Source organism: Onychostruthus taczanowskii, unplaced genomic scaffold (assembly GCF_017590055.1).
Source record: "Onychostruthus taczanowskii isolate IOZ18803 unplaced genomic scaffold, ASM1759005v1 scaffold37, whole genome shotgun sequence".
Lineage (NCBI taxonomy): Eukaryota > Metazoa > Chordata > Aves > Passeriformes > Passeridae > Onychostruthus > Onychostruthus taczanowskii.
The window spans coordinates 1,851,074-1,869,926 of NW_024501126.1; the positions used below are offsets into that span (position 1 = coordinate 1,851,074).

At 41.9% G+C, this 18,853-nt stretch overlaps 1 protein-coding gene across 2 annotated transcripts in view; it reads left to right on the forward strand.

Moving 5' to 3' along the window:
• Positions 1-18,853, forward strand: part of ERBB4 (erb-b2 receptor tyrosine kinase 4) — a 575,852-nt gene that overhangs the window by 375,011 nt on the left and 181,988 nt on the right. For both annotated transcript variants that reach the window (XM_041411680.1, XM_041411681.1), the window contains exon 4: positions 6,517-6,651. In XM_041411680.1, coding sequence (XP_041267614.1) covers positions 6,517-6,651 — 135 coding nt within the window. The remainder of the gene's footprint in view (positions 1-6,516; positions 6,652-18,853) is intronic.

The following is an 18,853-nucleotide window of genomic DNA, read 5'->3' on the forward strand; positions in this document are numbered from 1 at the left end:
GTTTAAATCTGTTAATCTACCTGTCAAGCCCATGAATTATATTGAGTAAACTGTAACTCAAGGCACTTGGCTTCTAACACCAGGTTCAGAATTTGACTGGACAAAGTGAGGCAATTAGCATCTTGTCCTGAAAATTAATATCCCTGTAATAGAGCCAGTATATTACAGAAAAGCTCCTCCTGCAAAGTCAACAGGGTCAAACAGCTTTTGGAAAGCTCATGAAGGGAAAAGAATGAGGTGGGTAAAGCTGTAAACAGGTAGTGCTGCTCCTGCAGTTACCATCTGCAAAGGAAACGGCAGAGCTGGGGCTGGTCAGACAGTGTCTGACTGGTTATTTAACATCAGGGACACGTAATGCTGATGGCAGGGGTGTGGTTAACAAAAGTAGCATTGATTTGAAGCTTTCTCCTCAAAGGAGAGTAATTATTACACAGTAGAAAACCTCCTCCAGGGTGGAGGGGAAAGGAATGATTGAGATGTGAACCTGGGCCTGGGTACTTCAGGAAATTAAGATCCAAGTAGGCAGAAGCTGCTGTGGTCACTGGAAGTAAAGGGAGAAAGCACTAAGATCAGTGAATCTAGCAGGATTAGGGATACCGACCATTTCCTGTAGCACAAGCCAAGTGTATTGAGTAAAAAAAAAAAAAAAAATACACTTCAGAACAGGACTGTCTCTGATGAGCAGAAGCACATCTTAAACTGAGTTCACACCCAGGTGTTTTCTTCCCTTTTGGGTGGGTGTTGAGGTTTTGTGTTACTTGTTGGATTGAGCTGGTGCTACTCTCTTCTGCAGTATTTGGGATCACTTTGTCCCTGCACAGAACCCTTGGGGACCATGTCTGAAACATCTTGTGCCCAGTGGCCACAGGGTGAAACGGTGTCCAGCAGCCTGACACAGACCTGCACACACACACACACAGGCACTTCCCAAAGAAAAATGTGATCATGGAACACATCTTGTAACTCTGGGGTGTTCATCCCAAAGGGCTGGATATTTTGCAGTGTTTTTTTTTCCTTTTACAGAGTTAACCAGCCAAAACCAGGACACCAGGTAAATGATTTGGTGTCTTATTAAAATAAGGCCATGAGAAGGAAGAATTTGAGGCATGCACAGACAGAGGAATAATCCAAGTATAAATGTCTTTTCTGGCTGAACCTGTTCATGAAACAGATACTCCCTTTGGGGAGATGGCTACAGAAGAGTAGCCCAGAGCCTGTTGTCCTGTAATGAAGTAGCTAAATGGTTGCAAGAACCCTGTGAGCCTGTCTTCACACATCTTGGTGGTGGTAAGGGTACCCCATCCAACTCAGTGAAAGGTAATCAAATCAAAATCCATTTTTATTTAAGCAACAAAACAGGAGGCTAGGATTAGAAGATTTATGTTCAGGTTCTACAATAAGTAAAAATAAATATTATGCTCAGGTTCTACAACCCAGTGTTCTTAGTTATTGAGCAGTTGGAAGTACAAACCCACAGGCTGCACATAACACTGATTGCTTTTGATAGAAATAAAGAATATCTTGCTGTTACCATCAAGCCTTGAAACTGACTTCCAGCTAATGACCCAAATAAACTGTACTTGAAATTGTATAATTGAGATCGAAGGCTGTCTGGGGCTTCTGCTTGGGATATAGATTCCACATCCATGAGCTTTTGAGTATGGTCATTGAGCTGAAATGGAGAAGGTTAAAACTCTCATTTTCATTACCAAACACCCCCATCTCCCAATACAAATGTGACATTTCAATTTTGCACAGTTCAACTCTTCTTAAATCATCTGTATAAAAACTTCAGATCTTGATTGATGATGGATGAGCTATTGTCTCCTGAAGCACCCAGTTCTCATTACCCTTCAAGACAGAGCTTATTAATGATAGACCTGAAGTGCTTTCCCAGTGGGTCATCAGCAATGAACTGTGCTGAGGGCTCAAAAGACTTGGTTTGGCATGAAATTTCCAAGCCTAAGCTGTTTTCAGATGATGCATTCAGCATCTGGGGTAAAATAAGAGAAGGGATCCCCATCATGGGGGTGCTTATGGTAAAGATGCAGCACTGTCAACCTGCAAAGGTTCTTCAGCCCTGGTGAGGCTGGCCTTGGGAATTCAGGTGTCATCAGCATGTGTTGTGTAATACACATGCAGGATATACCTGCATGTGATGGAGTGTAAAAGACAGCTGCTTCCTTCATGCCAATCAGCTTGAAAGGTGTAAGATATATTCTGGTTTGCTTTTGAAGTGGTTAGAGTGGACAATGTCCTACAGTTTTTCCTAATTAACTCCCTCCCCTTTGCCTGCCCACTTCAGAGCTAGTTCTTTTCCCTCTCACCATGCCATCTTCCAGTTCCTAGTGCCAGCTGATTTTGTAGCACCAGAGAAGAGCTTTTAATTTACAACCTGGAATAGCAATAGCCATTCTATAACCATTTTTGTAACAATTTTAGAAGCAGATTCTACAGCTAAATAGATGTTTACAACCCCCACTGTATATAAACATACATGAGTAACTTTCACTCCAGGATACATTACAGAATGAGAGCGTGTTTTGCCAATTTAACCCACGTTAGAGATTGGATAGCAGACCATGAGGGATTACGCTGTACACCAAAAAAAAGTCAGCTCAATAAAATGCCCTTTTAACAGATGGAAGAAGAAAAGTGGTTTCCCTCTCTGATCTAAGCAGACACCACCCTTGCAAAGCCAGTGTCCCTTTGCAGTGATTGTATGCTTCTGGTTGCTGATAATGTGTTTTCAGTGACTTCAGTCAGACTGAGTCCCTTTTTGAGCTTGGCAGACTAAGTATGAGCTTTATGTGGTGTACCTGTCTGTGTTCCTGGCACTTCAGTGTGAGGTGCTTGCATTGCCAGAGTCCTGTACATTTCCATCTCTCCTGTTAGCATTGTATGGTAGGTTACCAAAGTCTGTGGCAATGTTTCACTAGGCTAATGAAAGCAAGAAAATTACAGCTATAATAACAGATAATACATTTCTGATTTAGATTCCTGAGTAAATAACCATTTAAGAGAAATTTAATAATATTCAGTTATAAGTTCCCCACAATCACTTGAGATGAATAAGCAAAATAATGGCAGAATTCAGTGGCAAGGACACGTGCTGATTTATTTTTGTGTAAAATTGGTTGCAGAATTATACTGGTTTTAAGCCAGTATAGTAGTTCAAATAAGGAAGATAAGATTTGTCATTCAGAATCAAGTGGCAGAAGCCTTTGGTGCTGCTGCTTTGCTCAGGGCAGGGGGCTGCAGCCCTGGTGCCAGACCAGATCATGGTACTCTGAAGTGTTACACCTTCCAGGAAAGATGTCCAAAGTTGTCTGGCACCTCTAGGAACTCTTTTCCCAGTGAAAGCTAGTAGGTCTTGTGCTTAGAAATCCCCTTTTGCACCTTCATGTCCCTGAGCAGGGTGGAAGCCCAAGAGTAGCACTTGCTGCTAGCAGGGTCATACTTGCACTAACAGTTTTCCAATGTCACAAAAAATTGCTTCAGAAGATAAAAATACTCACCCCCAAATGGTATTTAAAATATGTTTCACTCTGAGCAGTCTGGTTTGGGGTTCTTTGGCAGGAACTGGCTTCTTTGTTCACAAAATTCACTCAGGGACTTGGCATTTTCTCTTCTGCTCCAGCCTTGGAAAGAGCTGAGCACAGAGGCACCTCAGGTGTTGCATACAGGAGAAAAAAAAAACCTCTTTTTGCCTGGCTTCCATTGCTGCCTGCACAGGCAGAGATCCTGCCTTTCTCCTCCTGTTCATTGTTTAACTTTATCTCTCACTTTCAGGGCTGTAAATTAAAATGAGATGATGACTTTATGATGATGAGTTCATTATACAGCAGCTCTATTGTATATTGATTACAGTTGTGCTTCATTTGCTTAACATGTAGCAGAGTTTATTAGCTCTTCCCAGGCATTGTTCTTGCTAAGAGAGGGCAAAGAAGTGCAAAATGCATTTTGAGTTGAAGTCAGTGAAGCCAATTCATCTGTGCTGATTTACACACACAGAGGACTTGGTGTAAAGAAAAGGAAGATAGCAGGTTGGATTGGGAAGGTGGAGTGGAAATGAATCTAGGGCCCAGAGAGCAGGAAGAGTCAAATACAAGTGCTCTAAAGCTTGTACTAGACCTAAAGTTTGAACCTAAAGTTGGAATCTAAAAGTTGAACTCAGTGTTGCTTAATATCTACAAGAACCCACCTTGGATATTACTCAGGTTTGTTTGCACCTCAACCTGGAAACTTTAATTCTGTCACTAGTAAAAAATGGTGCAGTGCAGGGAAATTGGAGGTACTGTATCCCATTTTTGGGAAAAAGCAGCAGAAATAGCACTTGCTATTCGGTGATGAGGCAAGTCAGAGCATTTTTTGTGGTTATTTTTAGTAAATCACAGTGGAAGGTGTTGGCTTCCCTGAAGTATAGCATATGATACCCTTCCTGGTTACCTTTATGCTGAAAAAAAAGATCTTTCTCCACAAATTAAAACTATTAGAATTACTTTTAGATTAAGATCCTGCTATACAAGAATGTGTCAAAGTTCCTAAGAGGAAAGAAACTTGGATAGGTATTGTCATGAGGGGATGCTCTTGATTCTCAGAAATTTGGCTTGTTCTGTGTGCCAGCTGACAGAGGAGCTAAGTAGAATTGTGTGTGGGAAATGGACTTGCAGAGAATTTTCCAAGTTTATAATGCATTGTAATTAGAAAATAGTTGGCTTCTGATTGTGATGGCATGACTCTGTATTATGTCACCCTTCACATGAGACTGAAAGTAGAATAAAGGTTTTTAAAACCTCTCAGTTACCCCATCTCTAAAAAAAAAAAAAAAAAAAAAAGCTTAATCCAAAAATTGTGTGTGTGTTTAAGAAGCTATAAATGCAGATTTTATAGTTTTTCATTGTTTTTCTGTTCTTTTTAATCAAAATCTGGGCCATAATGGGTTAGGTAATTCAGTATAGCTGAGGCAACACAGAAAAATCGTCTCTGATCATGATTTTAGGTGTTATTCTAAGTCCCCCTTTCTCCCCAGAGCAAAATTGTTAACAGATGCTGTATGTTTTGGGTTTTTTTTCTGTGATCATAAGAATATTATACAGACAGATCATTGCTATATCTCTAATCTGGACTGTTTTTCTGTAGCAGATTATTATCATTGTTCTCATTTATAAGCCCCTTTTCAATGAAAAGCCAAGCTTTTAAACCAGAGGTTTCTAAGAAATACTAATACTGATTAATATGGTGAGAAGATGTATTTACAGATGATCCTTTATTTAATATATTCCTTGATTGGGAGCTGCTTCATTTACATTCTGTGACCTGTAAAACCCAAAATTTAAAAAAGAAATTAGTCATTCCTTCTGTGGTGTATGTAAAGGTTTGCATTCCCACTACAGCTTTTAAAGGTTTTTGGGGCAGATGAGGATTCTCAGACTACCTTAATCAGGAATTCCATAGTCAGGAATTATTCTTCATGTCTCTGTGTGGCACTCCTGGCTCTACAGCACCACTTCATGTCATTCCAAGGTGTCATTAGTAACTAACCTTCAGCATTTCTCTGCTGAGGCTTGAAGCTCTGACACTGGAGGTTTTAGACTCATAGTTCCTGTTAACTTTCATCAAAGTCACAGGCATTGTCTCCTGCTTTGGAAATAAAAGACAGGTTAAATAGAGGAATTGTGAATTAGAACAAGGGTTTAGGGGGCAAAAAAAAAAAAAAGTTTTTGATGCAGAGGAAAGCTTGATGCCAACATCTGTAAGATCATTTTCACGTTGAGATTTCATTAATCAAGTCTTCAGACACAGGGCAACCGAGCAGATTTCTAAACAAACTGCTATAAATATGAAAATAAAAAGAAAATACGAAAACCCCAACAAAACACAAAAAAGACCCACAACCTAAGAAGAGCCCCAAAACTTTTAACTGTTTAAAAACCATCTCTAACACAAAGCTCCCAGCAAGTCATGTCAATCAGAGTTTTGGATCATAGTGTTTGAGATTTGGACTATTGCTTGGAGTATTTGTGTGTTTTGGATGATGGTATTACAGCAGCACAGGCTCTAATAGAACATCTTCCCCAGATCTTGTGCTGACTGGCCCCTTCTTGTGTCCTGTGGGCTCATCACAGCACAGTTCTTTATTGTAAGTTTTAAGCCTTTCTGCAAATTAATGAAATGCAGTATAGTGTGATTGATTGCTTGTGTTTTTCAAGTCATTTAAGTGTTGAAGGTTATTTTATCCACAAAATACAGAACTGTTCCATACGTGATCACACTGGAACAAAAAGTAAACAACTGTGTGTCAGTCTTCATCAGGTTTCTTCTGCATGTGAATAAAGGGTTTCTGTTTACAAATACTGTGAGCTGCTTGTCCTCCAGTTTTCAGGTTATTAAATGAGATTACAGTCAGAATTTTTTTTGTGTTTAAATTTCCTTTCTCCAACACACATTTAGCAATAGATTGAATCAGCTGTCTGAAGTCTTACAAGTATGTTGTTCTCTTGTTCTTCTGCACAGAGATACTGAATGGAGGGGTGTATGTTGGCCAGAACAAATTTCTCTGCTTTGCAGACACCATTCATTGGCAAGACATCGTGCGTAACCCCTGGGCCTCCAACTTCACTCTGGTTCCAACAAATGGCAGCTCAGGATGTAAGTACTGCTTTTATTCTCAGCCTTGTCATCCCCTCAGCATGAAACAGGATAAATATGGCAACAAGTTTTCCCTGATCCTCTGTTATGGAGAATTATGTTGGTAAATTTTCCTTTCATTGTTCCCTGCACTTTTCTAAGTTTGTCTACTGCTTGGAGGACCACTTAGTCTGTTCTCAAAACCAGTGTCTGTAGAGGGTATTTGTGAACATCATAGATTTTCTGAATTTTCTCTCATCTGCTTTGTCTCTTCTGCATTTTCTTTTTCTTGTTCATTGCTAAAGCCACTGTGGTGCTGTGGAAGCACAGACATTCTTGTTTGCTTTGCATTTGTTCCTGCTGCTCAGGCTGGTCCTTGAGCCACAATGGTCTGTCTATGGCGTCATAATTAGCTGCTGGAGTAATTATGGTGAAAGCTCACAGATATTCTGACTTTAGATGAGAAGTGAACCTCAAAGAAATAGTTATCCTGTTGTTTTGTGTGTATATCACTGAAGAGAGAGAGAGAATTTGCAGAGGATGGGGTGTTCTTCACAATATAACCAATCATTCTCTGCTTTTTACTACATTTTCTTTATTTTAATGCTTTCCATTCCAAACTTGAAATATCTGTGTGCTTAGAGTTTTTCTATTTCCCTTCCCAAGAATTATTTGCCTTCAGTGAATCATTCTTATGATTCTTGCAGCAATAATGGATTGTAGTGAATGGTGGTGACAGGGATACAGAGTGTTTAAGCAAAATATTCCATAATGGAGTAAAGTGCTTTCAGAATGAATGCTGTGCTGTTAAACAGTACCCTCAGGATGTACCAACACTGAAATTGAGAGACAGCCTGGGAAGAAGTTTATATCATGTGTCAAAGGTGGCAGCACAGTAGACATATTGTTCTGAGCATTCCAGATTTGGGGGCACTCTGGATTGCTTTCCATATCTGAAGGTGTCCCTCGAGGATGTATCAATGACACATTGCCTCTCTAAATTTCACTACAGCCAAGAAACATTTCATTTCTTCAGTTGTATGGTGGCAACTCAGAAAAAAAATAAAATGTTGAGGCTCTGGGTAGGGCCCATTTGATGAGTCCCCATAATTTCTAAGCAGCAACTAGTTTTTAACCAGGTGCTTTGTGGTGTAATAGATTTTATAGAAGGCTGGCTTGCTTTTGTATATCTCATCTGCTCCCCTTAATACCAGAGCACAGCTACTTGTGCTAAAGCTTCCTCCAGGAGCCTGCCAAGCTGCACTGCTCCTCCACATCCCAGCTCCAGAGCTGAGCCTCATCACTTCTGCTTTCTGGCTGGAAACCTGACATAGTTGTAATGCAGCCAGCTCTCTTATTTGCATCTTAAAAACCCTCATCACTGCTGATGATCAGTTCTAGGCAGAGCTGATAAAACCTTTGAAGGTGAGGGAATGCCTGTACCCTTTTATAGGTTATTGCTTCAAGAAAAAGCCACTTGGTTCTTACTCTGTTTTGGTCTGTTGTTGGGTTTTCTTTTAACCTTTCCTAGTTCTTCAAGACAAATGCTTCTGCTCTTTTAAAAAAGCAACCAACATCAATACTCTCTTTTTGAGGTAACAGAAGTACTGGGACAAGATTCATTCTGAGTACTTTTAGAAACACACCCTGAAAGCAAAGAAGGCAGATATTAGTGCCACACATAGCTAGATGAAAGAATATATGTGCCAAAGTCCAGTTTTCTTCAAACTGGTTTTTTAATTGTTTTTGAGTTGTTTTGAAATATAGGGAAGGAACAGTTTGTGCTTTGCCATTTGTACTTGATAAATAAGATAAACAGCATTTTTTCAATGATGATTGAGAGCTATGTACAAGTCAGGTCATTAAGATAGCCACTCAAATTTTACTCTATTTTTCCTTACTTGGGATGAAGCTGTGCACAACTGGACTGTATTTAATTTGATAAACATAAGTATCTTCTGAGAAACTCGATCCCATCCCAATACAATTCATGAGTCCTGTGAAATTTGATTAAATTAGCTAATCCAAACCATTTGTCTTCACAGCTTGCACAGGTGAAAATATAAACCCCATTATACAAAAAGCCAACAAATGCTTAAAAAGGTCCTAAGGCTTTGGGTAACAAAGAACTTAACCATTTAAAATAGCCTGTAATTAAATACCTGTCTGTGTGTGGGTGCATGCATACACATAGGACTTGGAGAAATGAACCTTGAATTTTAACCCTGGAAATTGGTGTAGAATGTCATTAAATAAGATATATGCTTCTCAATTTTGGCTCACATGTCACTTCTCACTACCTGCTAGGGAGTGTGAGTGCTTGCTGTGCCCAGCCTTGCTTTTCTCCACTGCTGCAGATGATGCTTAGTGCATTACAAAGTTCTTTTCTGCAAGGACTGTGTCTCAGGCTTTTCTGGACCCAGCATGTGCATGTATTTACTGTTTAAGTCTCAGGTGTCTCCAATAGAAATCTTGGGTAAAATCCACTGGAACTACAGAAGTACGTGTTGCTTGGCATTACTGAGAATCTCCCAATGTCAAAATATTTTGAAAAGAACTACTGGGTTTTACTGTTTATCTATATACCTTTGTAGGAGGGAATGTGAACCAACCAAACCTGCTGTGTGAAGCTCAGCAGTGTCCATCCTAGCAGTAATTTAGGGAAATCTGTGAGATCCTGTAAGACCTGGCTAGGAGCATCACATACCATGCTTAGCCATGACTGGCAGGGCTGGAGGGCACCTTTTGCCCCAGGAATTGTGAGGGCAGCAGTCCCTGACTGTTGTAGTACAGACAGAGACGATACAAAGCAACACACTCCATTTTCAGAAGGCTTCAAATCTGTTTTTATTATAGCATGCATGCTTTTTGTACATTCTTACAAAGCTCATAAGTTTACACTTTACTCACTGGTCACAAAAGACAAACAGTGCTTATTGGAATAGGCAGTTGCAGGTTTCTCTTATTTACCCTTCTTTCACTCTTGGTTTCTATGTCAACCACCTTGGTAGAAAATTCTTTCAGGAGTAAACATGGATCCTCTTAGGAAACTTCTCTCTGGCTCACAGAAGTTGCTGTAAAACCTCTTCCACACCTGGCAGAGAATACGTGCAGGGACAGAGGCTGTGACCTGCCACGGGTGTCAGAATCTGGTACCTCATCCAAACACAGCACCAAACACAGTCTGGCACTCTGGCATCACTGGTGTTGTTTCCAACCACCAGTAAAGGACATAAAACCTCCCCAGAGGTCCTACATGTCCAAAAGAGCAGTGCCCAGCCCTGAGAAGACCCCCATACTTGCTGGGTTTTGGCCGCGGCCAGAGTGACTGCAGCAGGTTGGTGTGAATGCAGTGTCACACAGCTGGGCACATGTGTGTGGAGCTCAGGCACAGCCCTGTCAGGGAGCTGCCACTGCAGCTGCCACTGCTGTTCCCTTCCCCAGCCAGCTGGGAAAGCTGATAATCATCTGACTTCAGGGATAATTTCACTTGAACCCTCCCTCCCTGCTCCAGTGCAATCAGCAGAGGAAGACAAAAGGGTGGAGTGAAATGAAGAGGCTCTGAAGTAAAATCAGTCCCCTGCCTCTGTGCTTGTTTCATACCTTGGGTCTGCCAATTCTGGCAATCTCCTTCATTCACATCAGTGCCAGACAGAAGAGAATATGGCCAGTGAACTCTCCTCTGATTCCCTTCTTCACGGGCTTTCGTTGTCACATCAGTGCTAAGGAGCCAGTTGAAAAGGCCATGGTGTCTTAAACACTGACAGAAACACTGCAGACATGTGAATCCTGAGTGCTGCTTCTCCTTTTTTCTTCAAGTTCTGATCAAATGCATGCAGAAGAGCTCGTGTTGGAGGCCTGTGAGTGACACGGTGTCGCCGTTCAGACGCACAGAGGCGGTGGCTGCTGGCGCAGCGCTCGGATAAACAAACCCTGCGCCAGGGACCACATGTGCTTCAGCTCTCCCTGGACACAGCCTCTGTGCCTGGCATTTTGACTCACACACACACTGAAATGTTTACTGCTAGCACCACCTTCCCATTCTGGTATCTTGTAGCTGGAGCTTTTGGAATTAGTTGTAATTTGAAAGCAGCCTTCTCTTCTGTTTACCTGAATTCTGTGCTGCCAGCCTGGGGTTTTAGGCTGAGCACATCGCAGTGGGAATCTCCAAAGCACTTAACTCTCCAAGGAACAAAATTCTCCGTTTAGGTTTGCTTTATTGAAATTGTTTCTGCAACAACACTGAAAATCTATTTTCTCTCCTTCCACAAATCAGCCATGAATTCAAGCATTGGCCAAACATGCTGAAGCCTTGATTTGCAAGAGCCTATTCCCCTGTTAGCACATCCAATTTTTGGATTCAGTCCCTTAAATGAAAAGCTGCAGCTCTGCTCTCCAGAGGTAGAAACCCAGAGTGCAGCTCCCAGCAGGGAAAATAAATAAAGCAAGGAAAAAGAATTAGGCTTCTTGCCTAAAATACCTCCAGATTAGTAGAGCTCTCTGAGCAGCTTTTGGGAGAGTCCAGTGAAAATCTGGCTGCTTTCATCTGTGTCTTCAATGTTCTCCTCAGTTTTGTTGTTTGCCAGAGCTGAACAAGTCTCACAGTCTTTGTCAGGTGAGCTCTTTCACAGGATTTGATAAAGACCATAGTATTAAATCAAAATTTTCAGAGGAACTTTACTTGGAGCTTTTGTTTCACAGAAAAGCGTGTAGAGTTTGAATTTTTGCATTGAGGTCACTTCCATAGCCAATAGCATGTGTCCAAATAGGTCAATAATGCTCTTAAAAATATTGAAACTATGGATGCATGTTCACGATAGAGCTGGTGACTGTTTGGGTAATATGTATGCAAAAACCACTCTAAAATTTTCAAGTTTAAAAAAATTAAGTTGCTTTTCAAGGAGTTATTTAAAAGATGCTAGACTTTTCTTGAAATTTGATTCACGTATTTTCTTGAAACCAAGTTTCTGCTCACACTGAAGTGTAGTGAGAGAAAAATTCCCTTTGTCAATCTGGCTTTTCAACTGAGTGCCTGTCAGATGTGAATAAAGCTGGAATTTTTTGCAAGGTACTTTTTCAGGCAGAACAAGTTCAGTTCCTTGCTCTTCACAGTGTGGTACACCTCTGTCATTGCTTTGTATCTAATTGCAGCCTGTGGTGTGAGAACACCCCAGTTCTCAGCTGTGAGGAAGCACTGCTGCAGAGTTACAGGGAGAAAAGACTTGGTCTTCAGGGGTGTGCCTGTGATTCAATAAATCCCATGGTGTATTCCAGGGAAACACTGCTTGAAAACTTGTATCTTCCAAAACTTGTCTCTTTTTTGCCTATTGATTCATAGATTATTGAAGAGCAAAAGGAGCCTTGAAACATCATTAGCTCTATTTCCTGTATGCAGGGGCCTGGAATATCAGCAGCTTGCCTGGTGTGGAGCTCAGTGACTTCTCTGACCACAGTTTATCTTCCAGCCTGGCTTTGAGGTCCCAGTGGCTCTGGTGCTCTGTGCACTCTCCTGGCACTGCCCTGGAGCTTTGCAGAGGTGCAGCTGTCCCTCCAGAAGTTGGTTACTTGTCAGTATTAAAAGGAATAATAGCAGCTGCTTTTAGCTCTAATCTGAGCACAATTTTCAATCACAGATGTTGCATCTTGCACTTTTCTCTGGCTGGCTCAAAGAGCTCTCCTAGCCAGCTTTTTCTCCCTGTGTACTGTGTCATCAGCTCGCCTCATACTCCAAAAGCTGGACAGATGAGGCTCTTCCATCTCTCACAAGGAGGAATTTCTTTCCAGCCCTAGAGGAATTTTCATTGCTCATCAATGTAAACTGTGTATTTTTCAGTTTGCTTTTAGAAGACTGAAGCCAAAGCATGCATGGCATTTTATTCCTCATATAACCCATAGAAGTAAAAATTATACCCTTTGTGTTCCAGCTTCACGTGAGGAATTTGGTGTTCAGGCAGTTCTGATATCTGTGTGCTTTAGAGACTTTTTTTTTTTTTTCCACCAGCAAATAGAGCCTGTGTGTTCTATTCTGAAATATGCAATCTTATGCTTGGCTCTATAAAAGTCATTTGGTGTGAGTGACTCCAGCTTAGCTGCCAGCCTGGCTCACTCTCTGATACTGGCTGCTCCTCACTGTAATTTGCTGGGATTTCACTCTTCTTGTCATCTTTCTCTTTATTGCCTGGCATATTTTAATAATTTCTAAACCTTTGTCTGGAATGTTAAGAAGTGTCAGTCCTGGGAATCCCTGGGGAGCAACACCCCAATTGTATTATAATTGCCCATTTACAGCTACTTTTGGAGAGTCCCCAATTAGCTGGGTCTTAATGCATTTTTCATGTGTTTTATTAATATTGAAACATAGAGACAAATCTAATTAAATGTTTACCATTTAGCCAGTACTTTGCATTTTAATTAAAGGAACAAAAAATGGACTTCCCAGCTGCATAGCTGTTTATGAAGTCAGCCCTTAGTGCTCCTGGCAATCCAAGCTGTCAGTGACCTTACCTGGGAGCAGGTGTCTTTGGAAGCATTACAGCTCAGTTTGACTTACTTATCCCTCTGTTTGGTTGATGGGAGTCAGTGCTGGCTCTGTAATTTTTTCTTTTTTTTTCTTAATTTCTTCTGTCACACTGTGAGTAGCTTTTTCAGGTTAACTTGCTCCCCCAGCCCTGATAATTGAGCATTTGTTGGGCCATGTTCTACGGCCAGTTTTCCACATGCTAGCAAAAGGAGTCATAGATTTCTAAACTGCACGTCTCAAATATTACAGAAATTGGAACAATCTGGTAGAAACTGAGTTTAGCAGATATGTCTTTATGTCAAACAGGTTTAAGGCCAGAAGCTCCTTACTTTTTTTTTAAATTGTTATAGGAGAAAACCAGCCATGTGGATATGTGTGCATTCTTTTCAACATATGTATTATACTCTTGTACTCTGTTTCACAAGAAGCATGAGTTGATATTTGCATGGAATTTTGTATAAGTGATAAGATTTATATTCTCCCTTGGGTATTAAGAGTCTCTGTTTGGAGTTGCCAGCAAGGGATGTGGGTGAATTTGTGTACAGGTGTTTATTGCAGCTACAGAATGAGGCCTGGCAGGTGGGCAGCCCCTTGATTTAATGTTCAGTAGTGACCTTGTAATTCTTCACAGAGCACAGTAACTCAGCTTTTGTACCAGTAGCTGCAATGTTAGAAAAGGATAATTTCTACGCTTATCTGGAAATTCATACTCAGGTCAGACCATTGGGTGTTTAACTCTGAAGTAATTATGTGTTAGCTATGAAGAACAGGGGTTTGTCAGATCCTTGCCATCTCTCTCAAAGGTCCTGACCTTGCACCAGTTCTCAGGTGTGTTGTGCCTAAACTGGATAAAAATGCTGTTCATGTCCACCCCAGTGTTTTCAACTGGGCCACCCAAAACAGATTTCTGCTTAGGACCAGTCCTGCTGCCCTTGGGAAGCCACAGCCAAAGTGGTGAAATATGGAGTCTTGGATCAGACTTGGATCAGAGCAGGAAAAGGATGGAGTCCTTTTCCTGAGATGTAAAAAAGCCATTGGTTACTAAGAATTGAGGAGAGGTGAATGCAGCAAAAATAAAAGTACAAGGAAAGCTTTCCTTCAGACCAGTGGATGCTTCTGTAACAGGAGACAATTACATGTAAATCCTGAGGATTTGTAAACCTACCCTCCAGCCCTCAGGACATAGATGAGATAACTGGACAAAATTTGGTTATTCCTGTGTTTTTTCCAAGCACAAGGACTTTGCTCTGGAAAAGCCAGAGTAACAGCAATATATTTATGTATGCTGCTGAAATGAAAAGAGGGAAGTGACTAATTCATGCTTAAAGCCACCTTTCAGAATAGCTAGTGTATCATTTTTGGTGTACATCTAAATTGGAAACTACCTACAGAGAAAATGGCATTGCAGAAAGTACACCCTGAAGACATTTGTTATTGCAGAGTTTGTTAAATTATAGCCTTTCATTAGGTTATTACTTGGAGTTCAATTAACGTTTTAAATGTATGTTTGGAGAGCAGCAAACGGGGCCTCAGCAGACAGGTGGTCTGGGTACAGAACACGTTCCCTGCCACCAGCATCACCATGGCAAAGCAAAGCTTGGAGGAGAAGCTGTTCTTTTCCATAAAAAGCCACAAACATTTTGTGAAAGCTTCTTCCATGTGGGTTCACAGGCTTAAAGCACTGACTTCAGCAGCAGTTATGGTTTCATGGACATCTCAGTTGGAAAGAAAATTTGTTTCAGATCAACAGAAAGTCCCACATCTGCCTTTTGTTCAGGCAACACAGAGGCTGCTTTTCCTTCCATTAAGGAATCTCTAGTCCAGACATAATTTATTTATTTACCTGGAATTGAAAGGCAAATACACTAACAGAAAAAAAATTATTTTAAAGAATAATTTTTGCCATGCAGAGGTATCTGAAGATGGAGGAATACATGAAATCTAGTGGTTCAGTGGGCTTGATTTGCCTTAGAATGGAAGCTGAACTGTTTGAAGTTGCCTCTAATGTTTTTTCCTCAACCCAGAACAGTGTGTTTTAAATAAAGAAAATCAGTTTAGCTTTCTAGTAAATACCTTCAGCCAGCATTTTCAGAAGGGATTTGTCAACCGGTGACTGCCCTTGAAAGAGATTTGAAAGGCAAGTGGACGTGACATCTAATGGAAATACGCCTCTCACAGTTGAGTTACTGAATAAAAAGTAAGTAATGAACATAAATAAGAAAAAATAATGCTGTGAGGGACAGAACTCCTTATGCTGCCAGACCCCAGCAAAGTAACTGCAACAGGCATGGGGGATTTCCAGAAGTCATGGGCACAGAGAGGAGGGCACAGAGAAAATCAGCATTAACAGCTTCTGAAGAATCTTAGGCATGGGCATCTCTTGGCACTGAGAAAAATATTTTGCAAAAATATAAACAAAAAATATTCAGCTGCAGACCCAACCCCTATCCCTGCCAAAGTGCTGAGCAGTCTCACTGAGTATCCTTCCTTCTTTTGGCAGTTGCAAGGTGAAAGTCACTTGCCCCATGGCAGAGGTTGCCATGCTGATGTGTCAAATATTACAGTGGTTCTGTAGGTACAGAACTGAAGTAGGGCTCCACGTAGTGGTGTGTAGCAGCTCTTGGCAAATGTTTATCTGTTAATGGCAACCTGTGTGTGCATAATGTATTACTGCACAGCACCTGTTCATGAGCAGATTGGTGTTTAAGCAGGGTGTTGCACAAGGGAGAGACTTTCAGGCTGAATGAAAGCGTTCCTCTCCATTACAGGCAGCTTGTTCATCACTAGCACCAGTGTTTCTTGAAAGTGGGAAACAACCCCCAAATATTCAGAATATTTAAAATAGCCTAATTGCATGGTGATTGCCAGATTTGCAGCAAGTGGGTGGGTGGGATTGGTCTCTCACAGCAAGATTCAGCTGCTCTCACAACCTGCCTTCAGAGAGCTGCTTAGGGAAAGGGGAAGGAAGGAAAGAGTATAAAATCAGCTGCTGAAGAGTGTCTGCAGGATCTGGAAGCTGCTGTGTGCCTCCCACCCTGTATGTCCTCAGATGGGCTTGGCTGGTGCCTCACAGGGGTGGGTGCAGTGTTGGCACCACCCAGGTGGCTTCTCCCAACACACTGTTCTGCTCCCTTCATCAAACTCAAAACAACCCCAAGCCTCTGTTGCTATCACATCTGTGGTTTTTAAGGATTTTGTTAGTTCTCTCTGTTCTGGCAGAAACTCTCAGAACTGTCACAAGAGTTGCTGTCTGTGGACAGCCTGGCTAAAGGGCACTGGCCACGGGTCTGCTCAAACCCAGGGCAGCTTTAGGGTCTTCCTTCTGCTCCCTTCACACCTCCTGCAGTATTACACCTATGTGACAGTCCTGTCATGCCCAAAGCATCACCTCCTAGCAGATCTCTGAAAACTGTCCAGGAAATTGCAGTTTGAAATTTGTATGATTATTTTCATTAATTTTTGGTGTGTAGCAAATACTAAATCTAAACATCAGAGCATATGTCCAACAATAATTTTCTAACAGAGAAGAGGCTTTAAAATAATCAGTTTTTCTTTGAAATAATCAGTTTTGTTTCAAATAGCCTGAAATGCATTTTGGATAAGCACCTTAAGAGGCTTATCGAAACTTTAGAAACTGACCTAAAACTGGACTCCAGATTTCATGGGAATGAGGAATTCCTTTCTAGTATTTCCACATAATTGAGTCAGAAGTTGATTAATACTTTAGCAGTTCTAAATACACCCTGCCAGACTCTAGGAATACTACATGGGATCAAGAAGGAATAAAATTATTTTTAAAAGCCAATTCAATTTGAAGTTTTGATTTCCTTTCTTTGAGTTTACTTTGTTTAAAAAATGAAAACTGTACGTGCCTCTGTTGGAACTTGATTAATGCTTTGGCTGCATTACAGGAGCATTATAACAGGACAGTGTTTTGACTGATGTGACATTGACTGACTTGACCTGTTTGAGGAGCTGCTATTAAACCCACACAAGAACATTCTGAGCTGTGTGTTTGAGTTTGTTGAGAGCCTCCTTTGAAAATCTCATCTAATGGTGCAGGAATTTTTCTCACAGCGCTGCACATCCTCTCCCCCCCAAAAACCAACTTTGATCTGCATCCTTCCATTCTCAGCTGAGCTGTGCATCAAACAATAAGTGCTGCAGCTCTTATTAAGAGAGACCTGGCTCCAGACTGATTCCAGGCACTGCCACAGGTGCCCATGTGCTCCCCTGCTGCTGGCTTGTTTGTGGGCTTGGATTTCCTGTGCTGTCACACCAGAAAAGTGCCAGGTCTGAGAGGCAGTGGGCAGTGAGCTCGGGTAGGGAAGGATGCAGGTGTCAGTGCTGGGCATCGCAGTCACTGCTGCTAAGACAGGAAATGTAAGCACTGCAGACAGCCCCATGTAGGGGGAAATGCTGAGGTGAATAAAAAGGCATAGAAGATGTTGCCTTTCTGTAGTCTCTGTCTGCTGGAATCTGCAGTGCCTTCCTCTCACAGACCTGTCTTCTGCTCACCCTCAAATTTCCTCCATAAGACAGACTTTTCTCCCCTTTTTCTCCGCATTATCAGCTCAGTAGTTCTTCAGGGTGTGGGGAAGCAGGGTTCCCCACAGTTTCCTCCCTTGCATCAAGGTATTCAAATCTGTACGTCCTGGCTCTCACCTCCCAGTGCAAACTGCCCCAGTCTGATCTTAGTTGGCATCTTTTCTACTTTATCTGTTGAAGTTCTGAGTATTAAGCAATCATTAAGTTAAATACAGAAATAATCCTCGGGCTGCTCTGATCCGTGGCTCCCCAGTGATCACAGCCACCGAGCTGCCGGCACGAGCCCAGGGATGGTTGTGTGCTGTGCCCAGCTCTCTCTCTTTGGGCTGAAGAGCTCCCCATGTCAGGAGAGCTGTCCTGGGGAGGGATGGCTGCCAGCTCTGTGCTCTACCCTTCCAGAAAGCAGCCCCAGAGTGTTTCTTGGCTTGCTGACTTGTGAGGAGAGATCCTTCATCACAGGAAGTAAAGGAGAGAATGAGAGGTGTAACTCGGCACTCTGGCTGAGAGTTCACATGCAGGTGCTGGAATAGCACCCTCTCCTTCCCCATGGAGAAAACAGAAGATAAGAGCTACTCCAGGGTTTTGAAGGGGCCTGGGGTTGTGATCTGTGTGCTTTGGGGATGGTCCACTGGAGGGAATGTGTTTCACTCTGACCCCAGTGTGCAGGGACCAGGCTGCTCTTCTGCTCCTGCCGCGTTGAGGGACGAGGGGCAGTTACCTGTGGGTGATTTTTTTAAACAATAATGATTACAACGGAAGGATTCCTGAGGCTTTGTTGTTCTTGATGAGCCTGCCAAGCAGCAGGTATGACTTGACCTATCCTTTTAGCCTTCTGGCTGTGTCTCTCCATTTGCTCAGCATCCCTGTGTGCATGTTCAGGAAGGCATTTGATGCTGATTGGAGCTAATTCACCATCACAGTGGGGGGAATTCACTTACATTGCACTGTGCTAACAGCTATAAGCAGTAATAATTAATAGCTCCTAATTGCTTAATCAGTGTAAAGTTTTAGACTATGTCGTATGTGAAGGTTTTTATTTTGTGTGGATGACTAAACCCCCAATTAATGCATCAAGTCACACAGCCTTACCAGCGCTGTCTGCTCCAGACAGAGAAAAATAACCAGTGTCTTCATTACCCCCCTCAGGTCCCTTTC